Source organism: Microcaecilia unicolor, chromosome 9, assembly GCF_901765095.1.
Source record: "Microcaecilia unicolor chromosome 9, aMicUni1.1, whole genome shotgun sequence".
In the NCBI taxonomy this organism is placed as follows: Eukaryota; Metazoa; Chordata; class Amphibia; order Gymnophiona; family Siphonopidae; genus Microcaecilia; species Microcaecilia unicolor.
The window spans coordinates 16,780,353-16,802,317 of NC_044039.1; the positions used below are offsets into that span (position 1 = coordinate 16,780,353).

At 43.7% G+C, this 21,965-nt stretch overlaps 1 protein-coding gene across 1 annotated transcript in view; it reads right to left on the reverse strand.

Moving 5' to 3' along the window:
- Positions 1 to 17,419: 17,419 nt before the first annotated feature.
- TSPAN19 (tetraspanin 19) overlaps positions 17,420 to 21,965 on the reverse strand; it is a 28,165-nt gene continuing 23,619 nt past the window's right edge. The window contains exons 8-9 of the mRNA XM_030214852.1: positions 18,270 to 18,353; positions 17,420 to 17,494 (exon numbers count right to left, since the gene is read on the reverse strand). Coding sequence (XP_030070712.1) covers positions 17,420 to 17,494; positions 18,270 to 18,353 — 159 coding nt within the window. The remainder of the gene's footprint in view (positions 17,495 to 18,269; positions 18,354 to 21,965) is intronic.

The following is a 21,965-nucleotide window of genomic DNA, read 5'->3' on the forward strand; positions in this document are numbered from 1 at the left end:
CTCCAGGCACTGTTTGAGATTCAAGGCACTCTGTAGTCAATTTAGGGCACAGGTCCCATGTGCCCAGTTGAATTGATATCCAAGGGGAAGCCCGAGAAGTAACACCAGAAAATATTTCTTCACAGAAAAGGTGGTGGATGCAGGAAATTGCCATTCAGGGAGAGGCGGTGGAGATAAACATTTATGTTTACTAATGTCAACTTCTCATTTTGCACTCATGAGAGGAATCTCTGACAAACTATTTTACAATACAACTGTATTGGCATGATTCTTCATAACTGGTTTCTTCTAACGTGGAACTGGGTAAACCCCTTGCATCAAGGGGACCTATGAAGCAAAATTCAGCCACTCCATATTTTCTGTTAATTTTCTTTTGCCATTGCATACATTGCTTTCCTGAAGAGATGTGAGCAGAACCTACAGCCTCCTCATTTATCAGCACAAACGGCTAATGTGCTCCGTGAGGTAAGCATCCCAGAACCTGCTAGTCTCATGCATAATTGATGCCCATGGTATCACTTTACCAGTGCCTGTTCTAAGTTTAGCCTGCAGGTAATTTTTCAGAGAGGAGAATATTGAATTGCAGATAGCACGGTTTCCCGGGAAAACAATGCATGCATTAGTTCATCAGTTTCATTCTCAGTGTAGATTATTTTACATATATAAATATGTTAATGATGCACAAGTATTAGAGGTCAATTTTTCAAATGGACATATACATTCACCAGTGGTCAGTGAATGTATAAGTCCAATCTCTGGATATTTTAAATCGCTATGCAAATAGGGGGAAATTATATAAGTGGGTGCCTTCTTTTAAGTGCCCCAATGCTATGCAATGAGAGTCTCTTCTATAATTCTATCTGGACTGCCAGATTCCATTATAGAATACTAGCACAACCCAGTACTGGGATGTATAAAATCTAGGTGTCTGCATTTACACCAGCCATAGACCTGACATAACTGGGGGCATCTGCAGCAAGGGTGCACGTAACTTACAATACCTGTGTCATGCGTAAGTGGCAGCACCAGCTATGCTCCGCCCACGTGCTGCCCATGTGGCAGAATAGCACTTAGTCGCTCTGCCACCATTTATACATGTGGAGGAGTGGTCTAGTAGTTAGAGCACCAGTCTTGACATCCAGAGGTGGCTGGTTCAAATCCCACTGCTGTTCTTTGTGACCTTGGGCAAGTCCATTGCCTCAGGTGCAAACTTAGATTGTAAACCTCACTTATCACCCCTACCACTGCAATTTCCCCACCCCTAGCTGTCTGTTCGTCTGTCCAATTTAGATTGTAAGCTCTGTTGAGCAGGGACTGTCTTTTCATATTAATTTGTACAGCGCTGCGTAAGTCTAGTAGCGCTATAGAAATGTTTAATAGTAGTAGTATGAGCCAAGTATAGGACAGTCAAGCCATTGTGACATCACTGATGAGGTTGGCTCTTAGGCATTGGTGGATTGAGGCATTATGACATCACAATGTCAGCTCTGGTTAAATCACCGCAGTTCCTCAGTACCTTTCCGCTCACATCTCTCCCTACACTCCTCCCCGTGAACTCCGTTCGCTGGGTAAATGTCTCCTGTCGTCCCCCCTTCTCCCCCACTGCTAACTCCCGGCTCCGTTCCTTCTATCTCGCTGCTCCCTATGCCTGGAATAGACTCCCTGAGCCAGTACGTCAGGCTTAGTCTCTGGCTGTCTTCAAGTCTAGGTTTAAAGCCCACCCTCTTTGCTACTGCTTTCGACTCCTAACCATGACTCTCTTACTCAACACCCTCACTTATCACCCCTACCACTGCAATTTCCCCACCCCTAGCTGTCTGTTCGTCTGTCCAATTTAGATTGTAAGCTCTGTTGAGCAGGGACTGTCTTTTCATGTTAATTTGTACAGCGCTGCGTAAGTCTAGTAGCGCTATAGAAATGTTTAATAGTAGTAAACCCTCCAGCGACAGAAAACTACTCAGTGTACCTGAATGTAATTCATCTTAAGCTACTACTGAAAAGGGTGTAAGCAACATCTAAATAAATAAAAAAGGTTCACTTATCTGCAAAAGTAACATCATTCCTGGAGGAAAAGCCCATAGTTTGCTATTGAGACAGAAAAGTCCCTGTTATATAATTTTATACAGACGTTATTTTGTTAAGGCAGGCAAGACAAGTCACTTATCTGAATAGTCTGCAAATTGTCTGGATCCATCTATATAAAATGATATAACAGAAAAATTCTAAAAAATTGCAACAAAAAATAACACGAGGTGGATGGGGGTTTTGTCTATGATTATATCTGCCACACAAAGGACACTATAGAGATATTGAGTCCAAGTGGCTTTATGAGACTTTCCCCTCACTCCTTATGGTTGTGTATGGTTGAACCACTTGTTAAATTTTGGCTTGAAGTGCACCGTTGGTGTTGTTTGCCCTCACTGGACATAGAAGTCCACCAGAGAGGTGAGACCTAGAAACCAAAGGTAGCACAGAGCTTGATGTCGGTGCCAGGCAAAATGGTAGAGACTATCATAAAGAACAAAATTACAGAGCATATTCAAAAGCATTGATTAATGAAACAAAGCCAACATGGATTTAGTGAAGGGAAATTTGCCTCACCAATCTACTATATTTCTTTGAAGGGATGAACAAACATGTAGATAAAGTCAATATTGTGTCAATATTGTGTATGTGGATTTTCAAAAGGCATTTGACAAAGTACCTCATGAAAGACTCCTGAGGAAATTGGAGAGTCATGGGATAGGAGGTAGTGCTCTATTGTGGATTAAAAACTGGTCAAAAGATAGAAAACAGAGAGTAGGGTTAAATGGTCAGTATTCTCAATGGAGAAGGGTAGATAGTGGGGTTCCACAGGGGTCTGTGCTGGGACCGCTGTTTTTAACATATTTATAAATGACCTAGAGATGGGAGTAACTAGTGAGGTAATTAAATTTGCTGATGACACAAAGTTATTCAAAGTTGTTAAATTGCAAGAGGATTTTGAACAGTTACAAGAGGACCTTATGAGACTGGGAGACTGGGTATCCAAATAGCAAATGACGCTTAATGTGAGCAAGTGCAAAGTGATACATGTGGGAAAGAGGAACCCAAACTATAGTTACGTGATGTAAGGTTCTACATTAGGAGTCACTGACCAGGAAAGAGATCTAGGTGTCATCGTTGATGATATGTTGAAACCCTCTGCTCAGTGTGTGGTGACGGCTAAGAAAGCAAATAGAATGTTAGGTATTATTAGGAAAGGAATGGAAAACAAAAATGAGGACCTTATAATGCCTTTGTACCGCTCCATGGTGCGACCACACCTCTAATACTGTGTGCAATTCTGTTCAACACATCTCAAAAAAGATAAAGTGTAATTAGAAAAGGTATAGAGAAGGGCAACGAAAATGATAAAGAGGATGGGACGACTTCCCTATGAGGAAAGGCTAAAGCAGCTAGAGCTCTTCAGCTTGGAGAAAATACGGCTGAGGGGTGATGTGATAGAGGTTTATAAAATAATGAGTGGAGAGGAACGGGTAGGTATGAATCACTTGTTTACTCTTTCCAAAAAATACTAGGATTAGGGGGCACATAATGAAGCTACAAAGTAGTAAATTTACAACAAATTGGAGAAAATATTTCTTCACTCAACATGCAATTGAACTCTGGAATGCGTTGCCAGAAAATGTAGTAAACGCAATTAGCTTAGCAGTGTTTAAAAATAAGGTTTGGATAGCTTCCTAAAAGAAAAGTCCATAAGTCATTATTAAGATGAACTTGGGAAAATCCATTGCTTATTTCTAGAATAAGCAGCATAAAATGTATTGTACTGTTTTGGGATCTTGCCAGGTACTTGTAACCTGGATTGGCCACTATTGGATGGTGGGCTTGATGGGCTCAGACATTTGTAGGTATTTTCTGCACAAATGTGGTGCTCCAAATGCAGAATAGGAGACAAAAGCAAAACTTATTGTAGAAAAACAGTCTTTAATACGTTTTTTTGAAGCTCCCAGGAGTTACGAACGAGAGTGCTCTAAATGTATGCAGTAATCCAAGCCTGCTGGGGCTCAGCTTCTATCTTACTGCAGGGACCCATAAAGTAAAAGAACATTTGGAATTAATTGTTCAACAGAAGGCTACAACAGGAACAAATCCATAAAGTAACTGACAGGTGGTCACTCTAGGTTTTATGGCAATGAAACTTGTGGGTTTCTCAGAAGAACATGAGGACACAGGCCATGGGGAATTAGCATTTTCAAGCAATCTTGTATTAGAGAATAGAACAAACAGAAAAACTAATTTGGAAAGAATTATTCTACTGTAGACAATTTACTATAATAGCTATATTACATAAGTACATAAGTAATGCCACACTGGGAAAAGACCAAGGGTCCATCAAGCCCAGCATCCTGTCCACGACAGCGGCCAATCCAGGCCAAGGGCACCTGGCAAGCTTCCCAAACGTACAAACATTCTATACATGTTATTCCTGGAATTGTGGATTTTTCCCAAGTCCATTTAGTAGTGGTTTATGGACTTGTCCTTTAGAAAACTGTCTAATCCCTTCACCACGTTCTCCAGTAACGAATTCCAGAGTTTAATTATGCGTTGGGTGAAGAAACTTTTTCTCCGATTTGTTTTAAATTTACTACACTGAAGTTTCATCGCATGCCCCCTAATCCTAGTATTTTTGGAAAGCGTGAACAGACGCTTCACATCCACCTGTTCCAATCCACTCATTATTTGATATACCTCTATCATATCTCCCCTCAGCCATCTCTTCTCCAAGCTGAAAAGCCCTAGCCTCCTTAGTCTTTCTTCATAGGGAAGTCGTCCCATCCCCTCTATCATTTTAGTCGCCCTTCGCTGCACCTTTTCCAATTCTGCTATATCTTTCTTGAGATGCGGCGACCAGAATTGAACACAATACTCAAGGTGCGGTCGCACCATGGAGCGATATAACGGCATTATGACATCCTCACACCTATTTTCCATATTTACATTCTTTGAGATGGTGTATAGGGTTGATGGTATCTAGGAGCCCTTTTAATAAGCATCGGTAAGCCCAATGCGGGCTTACTGCTCGCTATTCTGGAACCACTGCAGGAGCCCAGTGGTAGCCCTGCGTGTGCCATTTCATGTTCTATGATTACCACAGGGTAAGCACTGTTTCCAACTCCCTCCCAACACTAACAAACACAAAATGCATATCACAAGGACCTCAATAAACATACTCTCCCTAACACTACTATCCACCACAGAAACCCTTATGCTAGATGACTACAACATAATCCCTACACTACGCACCACAAATCACCATATTATCAACACTGAACTCCCACAAGACAGACTCCACACTCACAAATGAATAAATGCATCCAAACAAGCAGGCAGCAAGACAAATACCAAAACCAACCAACCAACCACAAAAACCGACACCGAAGGAATCAACCAAGCCCAAAATCCCAACAACCGTCAATTGGTGAAAATTCCCAAAGTATCGATAACAGAGGATAGCTATCTGCCAATACCAGTGGGAAATATTAACTTCAGGTCAGTGGTAAACAAAATCAAAACAATCAAAGACTGGATACTGGAAGAAGACCCGAGACAGGTCTTCCTAAACGAAACCTGGATACACGACAAAGAAGACCCCATAAAACTAGACCTATGTTCCCCAGGATACAAAATACTACATTGGACTAGAAATGGAAAAAAGGATCTACAGATCCTTCTTCACAGTCGGACCCATTGCAGAAACCATCACACAACAACTAGAAATCGCCTCGATTAAAATAGGCAACAAAACCCTACATAACCAACTAACATGCATACTATTCTACAGACCTCCAGGAAACTGGAAAACACCCCAAACAAACTTCATGAGCTTCATCTCAAACTCCAGCCTAACTAACCCAACATCCGGATAATAGGAGACATTAATCTACCCTTGGAGAATCAGAATTCTGAAAGCACCAACGATTGCATAGAATTCCTACACCTCTGGGACTTCCAAACATCAGAAGTATCCACAACACATATCAAAGGCCACTCACTAAACCTGATAGTGCAGAGACAAACCAGGATTTCAAAATACAGAACCAGAAATGGACAGAAACTCCCTGGTCTGATCACTTCAAACCGAACACGACCTTCTACTGGAAGGAACAAAGAATCAGCCCAACACAACAAAAACCCTACATAAATCACAAAGAAAGGTCAACACAACCAAATTCTGGGCCTCCATATACGACAACCAATGGTCACCACCAACAGATTCCACATATTTCATAACAGAATGGGACAACAGATGTACCACTCTACTAGACACAATAGCCCCTACAAAATTCAAAACCATATAAAAACAAAAAACGAGGACCTGAAAGAACTAAAAACCCAATGCAGAAAACATGAATGGATTTGGAAAAAAAACAAAAATTATTCCACCATCTGCGCATGGAGAGAAGTACTAAGAAAATATAAAAACAAAATTAGACAGGTCAAGAGAAAATTCCTCTGCTTAGAGCTTTATTGTATTATACACATGCTATACTTCTCTAGGTATGTTCTTCTGATTAACAGTTTTTATTTATGGTGGGATTACATATCGAGAAATCCATATGGCAAAGAATAAAGGGTTAATTTTGTATATGATTTATATTACGCTGGCATCATGTTTGTCATATCCACATTTTATGAATATTCTAATATGTTGACTATTAAGGTTTTCATTTGCATTGTGCCTGTCTCTAGCAATTGAAAACAAAATATTGAAGCATCACTCCCCACTGGCAGCAGTGCAGTCGGAGGGTCCTGCTCAGCTTAGAGGGAACAGCATTCCTGACCCTGCATGTATCATAATGCAAGAGTACTGTGTTTCTAGTGAGCTGTACCCAACCAGCCAAATGGTTTTACTACTACTACTACTATTTAGCATTTCTATAGCGCTACAAGGCGTACGCAGCGCTGCACAAACATAGAGGAAAGACAGTCCCTGCTCAAAGAGCTTACAATCTAATAGACAAAAAAAAGTAAGCAAATCAAATCAATTAATGTGTACGGGAAGGAAGAGAGGAGGGTAGGTGGAAGCGAGTGGTTACAAGTGGTTACGAGTCAAAAGCAATGCTAAAGAGGTGGGCTTTCAGTCTAGGTTTAAAGGTGGCCAAGGATGGGGCAAGACGTAGGGGCTCAGGAAGTTTATTCCAGGCGTAGGGTGCAGCGAGACAGAAGGCGCAAAGTCTGGAGTTGCCCTCCATTGCCCCAGGTACAAATAAGTACCTGTACATACTGTCTAAACCTCTTTGAATGTAGTTGCAAAAACCACAGAAAGGCAGTATATCAAGTCCCATTAACAAGATTCCATGCACAATCTCAAAGAGTAGCAACATTCCATTTAGAACCCCAAAGAGTAGCAAGATTCCATTCAGAATCCTAAGTACATAAGTATTGCCATACTGGGACAGACCATCAAGCCCAGCATCCTGTTTCCAACAGTGGCCAATGCAGGTCGCAAGTATTACTACTACTACTACTACTATTTACCATTTCTATAGCGCTACAAGGCGTACGCAGCGCTGCACAAACATAGAAGAAAGACAGTCCCTGCTCAAAGAGCTTACAATCTAATAGACAAAAAATAAATAAAGTAAGCAAATCAAATCAATTAATGTGAACGGGAAGGAAGAGAGGAGGGTAGGTGGAGCCGAGAGGTTAAAGAGGTGGGCTTTCAGTCTAGATTTAAAGGTGGCCAAGGATGGGGCAACACGTAGGGGCTCAGGAAGTTTATTCCAGGCGTAGGGTGCAGCGAGACAGAAGGCGCTAGATCTTCTGAATCTACTTCCATGTGGTTCATTGCTTATTGCAGTGGTTCCTGAACCTGGTCCTGGAGGCCCCCCAGCCAGTCAAGTTTTCAGGATATCCACATTAGGCTTACTCCTCCACTCCACAAGACCACAGAATGTTCAATTTCATCTCCTCTCCCTTTCCCTTACAAATAAGAGCTGCATTCAAAAAAAAAAAAATTAGTTATATAAAAGCAACCAGTTAAGAAACCAATTTTCTTACATTTTAAAGATCATTCTAAATTACCAGAGTGCTCAGAACAATTGGCCCTTTAATTACTCTTCTAAAAACTTGGTTAAAATGAGCATTTTGGGATCACGTGTGCCTCAGAAGAGGCGTAGAGGCAGAGGGGGAGACTTTCCACCTTATAATTGAAAGAGAAAAACGCCTAGATTTCGACCCAAATCGGGAGATAGACGTTTATCTCACAAAAACGAATAAATCGGTATAATGGAAAGCCGATTTTGAACGTTTTCAACTGCACTCCATCGCGGAAGCGTACAAAGTTGACGGGGGCGTGTCGGAGGCGTGGCGAAGGTGGAACTGGGGCGTGGTTATCGGCCGAGGAGAGATGGCGCCTTTCGCCGATAATGGAAAAAAGTATGCGTTTGTAGCTAGAATTTAGGGCACTTTTCCTGGACCCTGTTTTTTCACGAATAAGGCCCCAAAAAGTGCCCTAAATGACCAGATTACCCCAGAGGGAATCGGGGATGACCTCCCCTGACTCCCCCAGTGGTCACTAACCCCCTCCCACCACAAAAAAATGATGTTTTACAACTTTTTATTTTCACCCTCAAATGTCATACCCTCCTCCCAGGCAGCAGTATGCAGGTCCCTGGAGCAGTTGTTAGGGGGTGCAGTGGACTTCAGGCAGGTGGACCCAGGCCCATCCCCCCCTACCTGTTACAATTGTGCTGCTTAATGCTTAGTCGTCCAACCCCCCCAAACCCACTGTACCCACATGTAGGTGCCCCCCCCTTCACCCCTTAGGGCTATAGTAATGGTGTAGACTTGTGGGCAGTGGGTTTTGAGGGGGATTTGGGGGGCTCAACACACAAGGGAAGGGTGCTATGCACCTGGGAGCTCTTTTACCTTTTTTTTTGTTTTTGTAAAAGTGCCCCCTAGGGTGCCCGGTTGGTGTCCTGGCATGTGAGGGGGACCAGTGCACTACGAATCCTGGCCCCTCCCACGAACAAATGCCTTGGATTTATTCGTTTTTGAGCTGGGCGCTTTCATTTTCCATTATCGCTGAAAAACAAAAACGCCCAGCTCACAAATTGTCGAATAAAACATGGACGTCTATTTTTTTCGAAAATACGGTTCGGTCTGTCCCTTCACGGACCCGTTCTCGGAGATAAACGCCAATGGAGATAGACGTTTTCGTTCAATTATGCCCCTCTTTGTAAAATATATGTTTTACTGGTAACACATAGCCCACTTTCTGTATCAAACTATATTAAAAAGTAGGTTCCCTTTAAGAATAAGGATGCCCTAGATACATTTCACATTCACTTTATAATAAGGCTCTCTAGTTCCCCCTAGTGATACAAGAGTTAATGCATAAGCAATGATTAAAACAATTTTTAACATTGTTAAGAATCAAGGTGTATTTTTAATATTGCAGCTATATTTTTCTGATAGTGTTGTGGCTACATTTTCACCTTTTTAAGTAGTGGGGATATCTCCAGAGTACTTGTCCAATGAAGTAATACATACAAATATTTTCCATAATGCTAGACTCAATAAAATCAAAGTTGATTAACTGTATTATCACCTAAAGACTTCCTAAAAGTCTGACAGGACAGATAAGAGTTCTTGTACCTTTTTAATGTCTTAGGCCCAGATGCATTAAAGACATTGGTAATTCCCGTTCCCTACCAATTCCATAGCGAATCGGTAGGGAACGGGAATGCATCAACGATAGGGAATGCAAATGAGCTACTCGTTGTAGCTCACTTGCATTCTCTAGTCCTTCGGTACCTGAGTCGGAGAATCGGGACGTCCCTTTAGATTAGGCTCCTCTTCCTGGTCTCTTCAGCCAATCAAAGCGGGCTTAGCTGGCTGTTGTCAGCGAAACATGCTCTGATTGGCTGAAGAGACCAGGAAGAGGAGCCTAATCTAAAGGGACGTCCCGATTCTCCGGCAACCAGGAAAATAGAAAAATTTCGCTGTGGAGGGGTAAGTGGCGCGGCGAAGACTAAATAGAAGGGGGAAAAAAAACAAGCGCCGGCAGAGCAAAAAACTGCGAAAAAATAGTCTCTCACAAGTGCAGGGAGAGTACGTCCTTAAAGGACACCCCTCACATGCGCTCCCTGCTTTTTTTTTTTTTTACCTTTTTTGGGGGCCCTTTTCCTTTCCGATTCCCTCACAGGAGCCCTAACAAGAGGTCAGACATCTCGTTAGGGTTCCTACGGTAAGGGAATCGGAAAAACGGTAGTGCATCTGATTATAATGGGCTGCAACGGTACTGCAGCTCATTATAATAGCTTTTCAATCATTTGCATTCTGTTTTCGTTGCCTGCTACCGTGGCAGGGAAAATGCCCTTAGTGCATGCCCGGGGTGAACTACTTGCGTTTTAAACTGGCTGGAACCAGTTTAAAATGCAAGTTGTGGGCTCATTAGGTTTTGTGCATCTGGGCCTTAGTTTTAACTTTGTACAAGGTAAATGGGGACAGTGAGGTAGCCCAATGGCCATAGCAGCAGGCTGGGACCCATAAAGCCCAGGCTTAAATCTCACAGCAGCTTCCCGTGGCCCCAGCTCACCAACCTACTCCACCCCACCCCAGGATGGGCAGAGACAGCACCAGCAATCCACCTACCATCACACCCATAGTAGCCCCCATAAGTCATTCATAGCATGTTGCTTGTGTGTAAGGAGAACCATCAACCTTCAAGGTAAAAGCAGGTCTCTGAAGATCAGTGGTGCTGTTACAGCAACCCCTTCCCGAGAAGACATGGTTAACTGCCAGACTTACACTCAGGAACAAAGCTAATTGAGACCACCCAGTTTAGCCTTTCATCTAACATGTGACCAACTTCAACTCATGAAAAGTCATTAATCCACTACATCACACTCACAGCATTTTTATAAGCAACAATTACCATAGTACAAGGATCTGATTTGTCCAGTCTCTTTTGATAAAACATTTTAAAGACAGAGAGGGACATTTTGCTTTATTATAACACTGCTGGAAAGAATGTACAAATCAGCCGTGGCCTGCCAACGAATTGTGTATACAATAATGAAGGATTTTTCTCTGCATGTTTCAACTTGTTCAGTGTAAATAGGGGTCAAGTGCAAATAAAGTTCATGGCTTTATGGGATTGTATGGGTTGTAATGTGTGAATGGCAGTTAAAATTAAATATCTGAGTATTGGTTTTAATTTTCCACAAAGAGCAATTAATGAAACATCATAGTCAATTATTCACATTCATCGTTCCCACTGCAGATAGGCAGACTGATGCCCTGTGTCGCTGTAAATGTGTAGAGGAATGTAGGATATGTATAAGTGAAAAGGGCAGCAGTGTTTGGCAGTGTGGCTTGTGTCAGTGGTGGCCCTATCATTAGGCCAACTGAGGCTTCAATCCCCTTCCCTGAGCCTACCTTTGTTTAATAAAAGGTAGCAGCAGCAGCGATTCCCATAGGCTGCCCTGCTTCCAGTATCGGCCTCTTCTCCCTACTGCGGCCCGCCTCTGATGTAACTTCCTGTTTCCTCAGAGGCAGGCCGCAGTAGAGAGAAGAGGCTTGTGCCGGCAGCAGGGCAATCTATGGGAAAACAAAGGTAAGGTCATGGAAATAGGTTGAAGAAGGAAGGCGGAGATGCCAGACTCGGGGGGGGGGGGGGGCATCTCAGTCCTCACCTCATGTGGCTGATTGCCTTGGGCTGCCTCAGGGATGCATTGGGGAGGGACCTTCTGTGAGCCTAAGGGAATGTTGCTATAAGTACACAGAGATGTGAAATGTGATTGAGTGCAGGGAGGTGTGTGAGGGGTACCCATAACTGTAGCGGGGTGTAAGCTAGTCTGTTTTCTGTATGCAACTATGTAACACTGAACAAAAACAAACATTTGAGGGGGTCTGTACACAATACACTGCTTTGGTGCCAGGGTGAGTGTTTATTTATTTGTATTTTGCTCACACCTTTTCAGTAGTAGCTCAAGGTGAGTTACATTCAGGTACACTGGGAATTTCTGTCCCTCCTCACAATCTAAGTTTGTACCTGAGGCAATGGAGGGTTAAATGACTTGCCCAAGATCACAAGGAGCAGCAGTGGGATTTGAACTGGCCGCCTCTGGATGTCAAGGCCAGCACTCTTAACCAACAGGCCACTCCTTTGGGGATCACTGATTGAGGAGTGTGTTGAGAGGTAAGTTGTGTGGAGACACAGCAAGGGTATAGGAATTGTTGAAATTCTCCAACCTGGTCTTTAACCTGGGATCACCTACTGGATACCACTGATTCTAATCTCACAACAACAGGCCAAACATTGCCTCAAGAAAATATCAGTGACTATGTTCTCTCCTAATCTGTAAAGACATTTCAAACATTGTTGAGCAGTTGACTATCTGCAAGTCACAAAACATTCATGGGGAACTGTCCTGGAGGTAGCAAAACAACTCCTCCTAATAACATTTTGAATCTTTTTAAATAGGGGTAACAAGTTAATGGAATGATCTACACATTTCTAGGTATTTATCCATTTTTGATCCTAGTCAGTCTAAACTGCACTTACAGACTAGGTCCTCTCTTAACTTAGCCACTGCTTTCTCAGTCATGAAATGGATCTCCTCCATTAGGGACACTATCACTTGTTCATTAGATCCCATTCCTTCTAAACGGATCAGTATACTCGCGCTAGGCTTTCTGGTCAGCTTCTTTGATAATTCTTCTCATTCCTGGCTGGCCACTCTTTTTCTGCTACCTTAGCCTTAGTAATTTGTGGCTTAATTTTAAGCTCAGTTACTTTGAAAAACTGTTATTGCTGATGATATGAGTAACATCACTGGAATGCAAACACATCATTGAATCACATGCATTCAAATGCATATGATTTTTAGCAATTGTAATTGTTTTAAATTCATTTTTGTGATGAGATTTTTGTTGTCCACACTTCTCCTATGTATATTATCTCTCTATATAAAAGGCAAAACCAACGTTCTATGAAGCCTCCAGCCGGAAGTGTGAAGGGGGCGAGATATCCGGTTTCCCAATGAGTGTCTGCCCCGCCCTCTCTGTAACACAGTCAGTGAAGGAAAACAGCAGAGCACGAAATCAAATCGCTGGCTCTGTAACAGTGAAGGACTCAGAGGGGGGAGGGGAGAGAGGCCAGAGGGCAGGGACACACACACTCCCACATGCACACAGAAGAAAACATTGCTAGCCCCCGTTTCATTTGCATCAGAAACGGGGCTTTTTTACTAGTAACATATATATTTCTTGTTTTGTCTTTGGTTTGTAAACTGCTTTGCTTTGCCTGGTATATGACAAAGAGGCATATGACGTCCTAATAAACACATATTTTCACAAATACGTTGAGAGATTTTAAGCCCCATTTTAGGCTGTGGAAGGAGGAAATGAGAAATCTAGGTTAAAATGTGCTGAATTTCCCCTGTATTTTACAAAAAGACCTCTGAACATGGATCCTTTTGTAAAACATCTAGGGGGATGTGCAGAATTGCAAGGTTATTTGCAAGCATGTCCAACAGAAGCACTGTGTATGGAGCTGCATCCCCCCCCCCTTCCTTCCTCAACTCCCCTCCCCAGCCTCCCTTCTTTTTCTGCTTTTCAAAAGTCCTTGTCGGCAGAGATCCCCATACCACCGGCATTTTCTCTGTCTCCTCAGAGGTGGGCCATAGAAAAGAGGAAATGCTGGTGCCAGCAGCATGGCAGCGTATAGGGATCGCTGTCACTAACACTGCCGTCTTTCGGAAATAACAAGAAAAGGTAGGCTTGGGCGGGGGGGGGGGGGGGGTTGAGGGAGGAAGGAAGGAACTGCATCATTTAAACAGATGTTGAAGTACTATCTGCTGGACCATCTCGTTGATCAATAATGCCCTCTGGTGTCCTTTGTTGTTGCATTTGTGTGGGATTGATGTTATTGTATCAATTAGTAATCTGTTTTTGTTTTGCTATTATGTATGTTGTGTTGTTACCTGCCTTGGATAAAGGCGGGATAAATCAATATAAATATAAGGAAGTAGGGGAGATGCCAGACCTGGCCGGGGGGGGGGGGGGGGGGGGGGGGGGGGGGAGGAAGTTGGCAGAGTGTGGAAAGATGTTGGACTCGGGGGGGGGGGGGGTGTACGATGCCAGGGTGCTCAGGGCACCATTTCATCCCTGCCTTGGGTTGCCCCTGCCCCAAATTCATGATCTTGAATTTTTTAACATTGACTCTTAACTGCAAATCATTTAACCACGCCTTTTCTTTGTTCATTTCTCTTTGTGAATACCCCTCAGGGGTGTGCAATTTATTGCAGATTTTACTGCCATCCAGAAAAATATCAAAGTAGCAGATTGAACAGTGCTGCTCTCTTGAAACCCTGTGCATTTAGTTTATTTATTTGTTACATTTGTACCCCGTGCTTTCCCACTCATGGCAGACTCAATGCGGCTTACATGGGGCAATGGAGGGTTAAGTGACTTGCCCAGAGTCACAAGGAGCTGCCTGTGCCTGAAGTGGGAATCGAAGTCAGTTCCCCAGGACCAAAGTCCACCACCCTAACCACTAGGCCACTCTGTTTAACTCCCAGGAAAGGCTATCAACACATTTTTCTTACTGAGGTTTGTTAAGAATTTATGTGCATTATATTTATGCATGGAATGACACATCATTTGCAAATCAATGTGGAAAAGTTTGATATAGCATAATGGATGGTGCTACTACAGAGGGAAAGCACAATTTTTATGCCAATGAGCCAATACAACGTATGCATCCACTGAACATTGCATTTGTGATGCTTGATTTAGTTCCCTTTAAATACTTTATAAATATATTGTCCTTTGGGAAGAAGCATATGCAATGCCTACATCACTGGAACAATCCGTAACAATGAACCTTTATGGGTAATTATTTTCTGTGGTTGACCTAATATTTATTCCCTTCTTTTCTCAGACAGAATTGTATAAACATGTCAGACCTGATAGACCTACCACCCAGGAATGCTAAAAAATCATCTCGCACATTCCTTAATCTCCATTTCCCCAACTGTAAAGGTCTAAAATACAAATGAATGCACGCATCAACCTTTTCCTACATGAGCACGCAATTATGGAACGCGTTGACATGCAACCTAAAAGCGATCTATGATCTGACCAACTTCCGCAAACAATTGAAGACCCCTCTCTTTGACAAGATATACCACAAAGATCAACACGTGAAAAAATCCCCACAGATATCCAGAAATGTTTAATAATGCCTTCTGTTATATTACTATCATATATTCCACTACCATGTTACCCAACATTCTTCTGTAATACCAAATGATTATTCTCTTCTTATTTCCACTATCCATGATGTATTGTAAGCCACACTGAGCCTGCAAAGAGGTGGGAAAATGTGGGATACAAATGCAACAAATAAAAAATAAATAAACTATCTTCCCTAACAATATGGTGTTAAACATACCATGGGGGGGGGGGGGGGGGGGGAGGCCTTGGTAATATAAAGAGAGTTTATACAAACTAGTCTCTATTCTAAAGTGGAATTAATACTGATCGTGTTATAACAGTCTGTTGGCTAAGCTTTGAACCAGTGGCGTAGCCAAGGGTGGGCTGGGGTGGGCCCAGGCCCACCCACTTTAGGTTCAGGCCCACCAAGTAGCAGCACACCTATAATGTGGCTGGCAGGGACCCCAAGCCCCACCAGCCCAAAACTCCCAACAACTGTTTGCTGCCGTTGAAAATCTGCTATTTAAAAGGTATATGGGGGAGAGGGGATGTTTGAAAAGCCATATGGCATGCAGGCGAGAGAGGGAGAAACCAAATCACTTGTAGAACAAGGCGGAGTTCTGCCCACCCACCTTGGGTCCAGGCCCACCCAAACTTGGGTGTCTGGCTACGCCCCTGCTTTGAACTTAGTCAGATTCAACAAAAGATTAAAGCATCTCTTTTTTTTTCAAATTTTAACTGCGTGAAGAATAAAAGAGTAGTATAACAGAGAAAATAAGAGGCTAGTGTACCACATAAAAAAAAACCAAGTCAGAATCAAAGAGTGTGCACTGTTTGCCAGTATGGTTTGAAGGGTATTTTTAAAGGAAGTATTCCAGATAATAAGGAGTTTAAAAGCAGGTAATTTGTATTCTATGATTCGCAAAATTGTGTCTCACATTTCCAACACTTACCCCTCGTGCAGCCTGTCGGCGAAACATGTCAGGTCTCTAAGGGGTATGTCTACTAAGATGCTTCTAGTACCGCACAAACTTAGCGCATGCTAACACGCGACTTTCCCATGTGCTAAGTTCAATTCTAGCGCACCAGGATACAGGGCATTTTCAATTATTTTTTTTTTCAGGTCGTACACTAATGCTGGCGTTAGCACACGTAACCTGAAAAATATTGACGGAGGAGTACATACCATTGGCTCCCATTGGCGTGAGGTAATCAAAGGCCGTATCTTGCTAAAGATGTAAAAAGACTGGTAGCGGTGCAGAGAAAAGCTACAAAAATGGTATGAGATTTGCATTGCAAATCGTACGAGGATAGACTTGCTGACCTGAACATGTATACCTTAGAGGAAAGGAGAAACAGGAGTGACATGATACAGACGTTCACATATTTGAAAGGTATTAATCCGCAAACAAACCTTTTCCGGAGACAGGAAAGTGGTAGAACTAGAGGACATGGCTTGAGGTTGAAGGGGGGGCAGACTCAGAAGTAATGTCAGGAAGTATTATTTCACGGAAAGGGTGGTAGATATGTGGAATGCTCTCCCACGGGAGGTGGTGGAAATGAAAACGGTAATGGAATTCAAACGGGCATGGGATAAACACAAAGGAATTCTGTTTAGAAGGAACGGATCTACGGAATCTTAGCGGAGATTGGATGGCGATGCCAGTAATTGGGAAGCGAAACCAGTACCGGGCAGACTTCTACGGTCTACGCCCTGATCGTAACTGAATAGATAGGGATGAGCTTGAGTGTAAATTTTAAGGGGCTTCGACGTTAGCTTCAGAACTTAGTACAAGAACAGTGCTGGGCAGACTTTTACGGTCTGTGCCCTGAGAAAGGCAAGGACAAATCAAACTCGGGTATACATATAAAGTATCACATACCATATAAAATGAGTTTATCTTGTTGGGCAGACTGGATGGGCTGTACAGGTCTTTATCTGCCGTCATTTACTATGATAGAACGCGCCAGCTGGATCACACAGCCACGCCCATTCTCCTCCCCCGACACAATCCTTCCAGCAAATAAATATTTAAAAAAATGAGTTACAGCAAAATGCTTTAATGTGCTTTGTGGTGTTTTCACTTGTGCTACATATAAATTCTCTTTTATAACAAAACAGTATAAATTGCTATATAGAAATGTTTGGCCACAGATGCTTTATCCTGTTGACTTTACAAAATGTTTCATATATTGTAAGAATTGTTTATACTTTTATAGAAACTGTAGTTTTCTTCTTTACAAGTTTCAACAGGAACACAGTAAGTAGAAGCAGAAAAACCTGTAAAAAATTTGAGTTATTTAAAGTTCATTCTTGATTTAGAAGGTTCCTTTCACTTGTACAGTTTTCATAACATGTATTTTATATTAACTTGCACTGTTTATTACTTAGTTAAGCCACACAGAGCTGAATAATTGAATTTGGGTAATGTGGGCTACAAGTATCAAATAAATAAACTAATTGAATAAATTTAACTTTGCAAAAATATGATGTACAGTGCATAAATAACAGTGCATGGATATCTGTGCACTCTTTATAGAATTTGAGGGTTTATGAACAATTTGTTAAAGTGTAATATGCATGTTTTTATGGGCACGTTATACTGTTTACAGCAATCATTTCCACATGTACAATAGGGATAATTTCAACTTAGGTCTAGATCAGTGGTGTTCCTAGGGGGGGGGGGCCCGCCCCGGGTGCACGCCGCTGGGGGGGGGGGTGCCGCGCCCGCCTGTCCTCCGTTGGTCCATGCTTCTTCTCTGCCCCGGAACAGGTTACTTCCTGTTCCGGGGCAGAGAAGAAGCATGGACCAAAGGAGGGCAGGCTCGCACGGCACCCCCCCCCCCAGCGGCGTGCACCCAGCGGGGAGGGGGGGGGTTCCTTCGCGGGGGGGTCCTTTCACACGGGGGGGGGGGGGCGCGCTGCATCGGGGGGGGGGGGGCGCTGCACCCGGGGGCGGGGCGCATCGGCGATCCGCCCCGGGTGCCAGCCCCCCCCAGGAACGCCACTGGTCTACATTTCTATGATACAACAGAATTCATTCAAAAGTTTATACCTTCAATATAAATAGTCCACATTCTATACTGAGCAAAACGTACAAGTTTTTGAAGAACCAGTTTGTAACTACGCCTTCACAACCCTGTGGTAATGTAAAAGACATGGAAAGAAATGCAGCGTTATTTATGGTTCAAAATTTCATACCACAGTTTACCAAATAATAGGGGGTCTTTTACAAAGCCCAACGCGGGCTTACCGAATGCTAAATCAGGACTACCGCCATCTCCCCTGGAAATGGCTTATGTGACGCTAATCCGGTGGTAATCTGGCATTACCACGCACTGCCTGGTTACCACCGGGTTACCGCAGGAGCCCTTATTGCTACCTCAGTGGGTGGCAGTAAGGTTTCCCCGCCGCATGGTCACACAGTAAGAGTTCTCTTACTGCGTGGCCATGTTTGTCTTAGGGCTTTTTACCTGCTGCGGTAAAAAGACCCCTGGCAAGCGGAAAAATGCCCCCCCCGCACAGGGCCCTTTTCCCCGCAGCTTGCTAAAAGACTCCAATAGTTTCTAAAATGACAGAAGTTACATGATACCATGCACACAGTTGGTCTGTGTACAGGATCTTATGAAAACAAAAATATTTGAATGTGATTCTAGCAGTGGCGTTCCTGGGGGAGCTGACACCCAGGGCGGATTGCCGATGCGCCCCGCCCCCCGGGTGCAACGCCCCCCCCCCCCCGGAACAGCGCGAGGCCCCCCCCCCCGGTGAAAGAACCCCCCGGGTGCAGCACGATCCCCCGGTAAAAGAACCCCCTCCCCGGCTGCACACCGCTGGGGGGGGGGGGGGGGCGCGCGCCTGCCGGCTCTTCGTTTTCATGCTCCCTCTGCCCCGGAACAGGTTACTTCCTGTTCTGGGGCAAAGGGAGCATGAAAACGAAGAGCCGACAGGCACGCGGCACCCCCCCAGCGGCGTGCACCCGGGGCGGACTGCCCCCACCTTGGTACGTCACTGGATTCTAGAGCAGTTGAAAGTCAATGATGGCTTGCAAAGGGAGATAATGGTTGCATTTCAGAGACCTACATTGCCGCTTGGTAACTGTATTTTGTATAAACCAGAAGCATTTGACTGGAGAGAGGCACTGCCTAAACTAGTCGACTCTATTAAGGCATGGGGAATCAACTTAAGATCTTTTATTATCCAGCAATAAACGAAGAAGACAGATTTTCAGTACGAAGGATTTCACTGCTAGGCTGGACATGTGTGGTTGAAACTTTGCTGTTAGTAAAAAAAAATGAATGTGAGTGAGATCATGGTCTCCATTGAAGGAAATTCTGGCCTAGGAATCCAAGGGCCACAGTGTGATCAGTTTTCCTCCAGCTGAGCTGTAGAGCTTCTGACTTAGATGGATTAACAGCCTCTTTTATCAAGTCGTGCTAACGGTTCCCAGACGGCAACATAACGCAGCCCATTCAAAGTGAATGGGCTTTGTTGGCATTACCGCACCGGGAGCGTATGCTCAGTTCCACTAAAACCGAGCATGCACTCGAGGCGAGAGGAAGCAGGGCAGGCAATGTGCAGAGAACAGCGCTTGAAAAGGGGGGGGGGGACCCCCACCAGCCAAGGTATGTGGGGCTGTGGCAGGCCAAACTGTGCCCCCCCCCCCCACACACACACTTTGGACTCCAGACCCCCCAAACATTCGGGTCTGGCTACGTCTCTGCCACATGCCAATGCCACTGCGGGCCACCTTTCACTGCTGTTTGGTAAAAGAGCTCCTAAAAGCAGGTGCCATATTTTGTTTCCTTCCCCTAACCTACCCCTGCCTCAGCTTCACTCTTTTAGTACATAAGCATCGCCATGCTGGGACAGACCAAGGGTCCATCGAGCCCAGCACCCTGTCTCTGACAGCAGCTAGAAGAACAAACAATTTGTCCCGCCCATCCCAGAAATAGTGGATTATTCCCACGTCCATTTAATAACATTCTATGGCCTTTTCCTCCAGGAAGCTGTCCAACCCTTTTTTAAAGTCCGCTAAGTCAACCGCATTAACCACTTTTCCCGGCAATGAATTCCAGAGTCTAACTACGCGTTGAGTGAAAAAAAATTTCCTCCGATTCGTTTTACATTTACTACACTGCAGCTTCATTGCATGTCCTTGTCCTAGTATTTTTGGAAAGAGTAAACAGACGCTCCACATCAACCCGTTCCATTCCACTCATTATCTTATAGACCGCTATCATATCATAGAGGCATCATAACTACTACTACTGCTTATCACTTCTATAGCGCTACTCATTATCTTATAGACCTCTATCTCCCCTCAGCCGCCTTTTCTCCAAGCTGAAGAACCCCAGCCTCTTCAGCATTTCCTCATAGAGAAGTCGTCCCATCCTCTGTATCATCTTTGTCGCCCTTCTCTGCACCGTTTCTAATTCCACTATATCTTTTTTGAGGTGCGGCAACCAGAATTGAACACAATACTCGAGGTGCGGTCGCACCATGGAGCGATACAATGGCAGAATAATATCCTCATTTTTGTTTTCCATCCCTTTCCTAATAATACCCAACATTCTATTTGCTTTCCTAGCCGCAGCAGCACACTGAGCAGAAGATTTCAACGTATCATCAACGATGACACCTAGATCCCTTTCTTGTCTCGTGACTCCTAACGCTGAACCCTGTATGACGTAGTTATAGTTTGGTTTCCTCTTTCCCACATGCATCACTTTGCACTTGTTCACATTAAACGTCATCTGCCATTTAGACGCCCAGTCTCGTAAGGTCCTCTTGTAATTTTTCACATGGGAGCTTTTTAACAACAGAGGGGTGTGAGCATGAGTGGGAAAGCGCGGGGTACAAATGTAACAAAAATAAAATAGATACTATTGGAGATTCTACATGGAATGTTGCTACTATTGGAGATTCTACATGGAATGTTGCTATTCCACTAGCAACATTCCATGTAGAAGGCTGCGCAGGCTTCTGCTTCTGTGAGTCTGAGGTCCTCTTGTAATTTTTCACATGGGAGCTTTTTAACAACAGAGGGGTGTGAGCAATTTTACATGGGGAGGTTTACATGATTACCCATGTGAAACCTTTCAAAAATTTCCATCAATATTTTTAGACTAGAATTCTTTTTTTTTTTTTTGCATATTTGTTCTTTCTGACACATTTAAGGGGTTGTGGGCTATATATGTTGGTATTTTTATTTTTATCTTATCTACTCCGCTGTTTACTAAGCCACGCGGCAATGCTGACGTAGCCCATTCAAAATGAATGGGCTGTGTTGGCATCAGCCCACGGCAGCCACTAGTACGGCTTAGTAAACAGGGAGGATGATGTTTCCATCGTGGAGTTTAACTTTTAAAAACAAATGTCCTGCACAGTCATACCATTTTCTTGTGGAAACAGATGACCCACACATAAATCATCCACACTCTGCCCTCTTTACTAACTCCTTTTGAGAGTGGAGGAGTGGCCTAGTGGTTAGGGTGGTGGACTTTGGTCCTGGGGAACTGAGGAGCTGAGTCCGATTCCCACTTCAGGCACAGGCAGCTCCTTGTGACTCTGGGCAAGTCACTTAACCCTCCATTGCCCCATGTAAGCCGCATTGAGCCTGCCATGAGTGGGAAAGCACAGGGTACAAATGTAACAAAAATAAAATAGATACTATTGGAGATTCCACATGGAATGTTGCTACTATTGGAGATTCTACATGGAATGTTGCTATTCCACTAGCAACATTCCATGT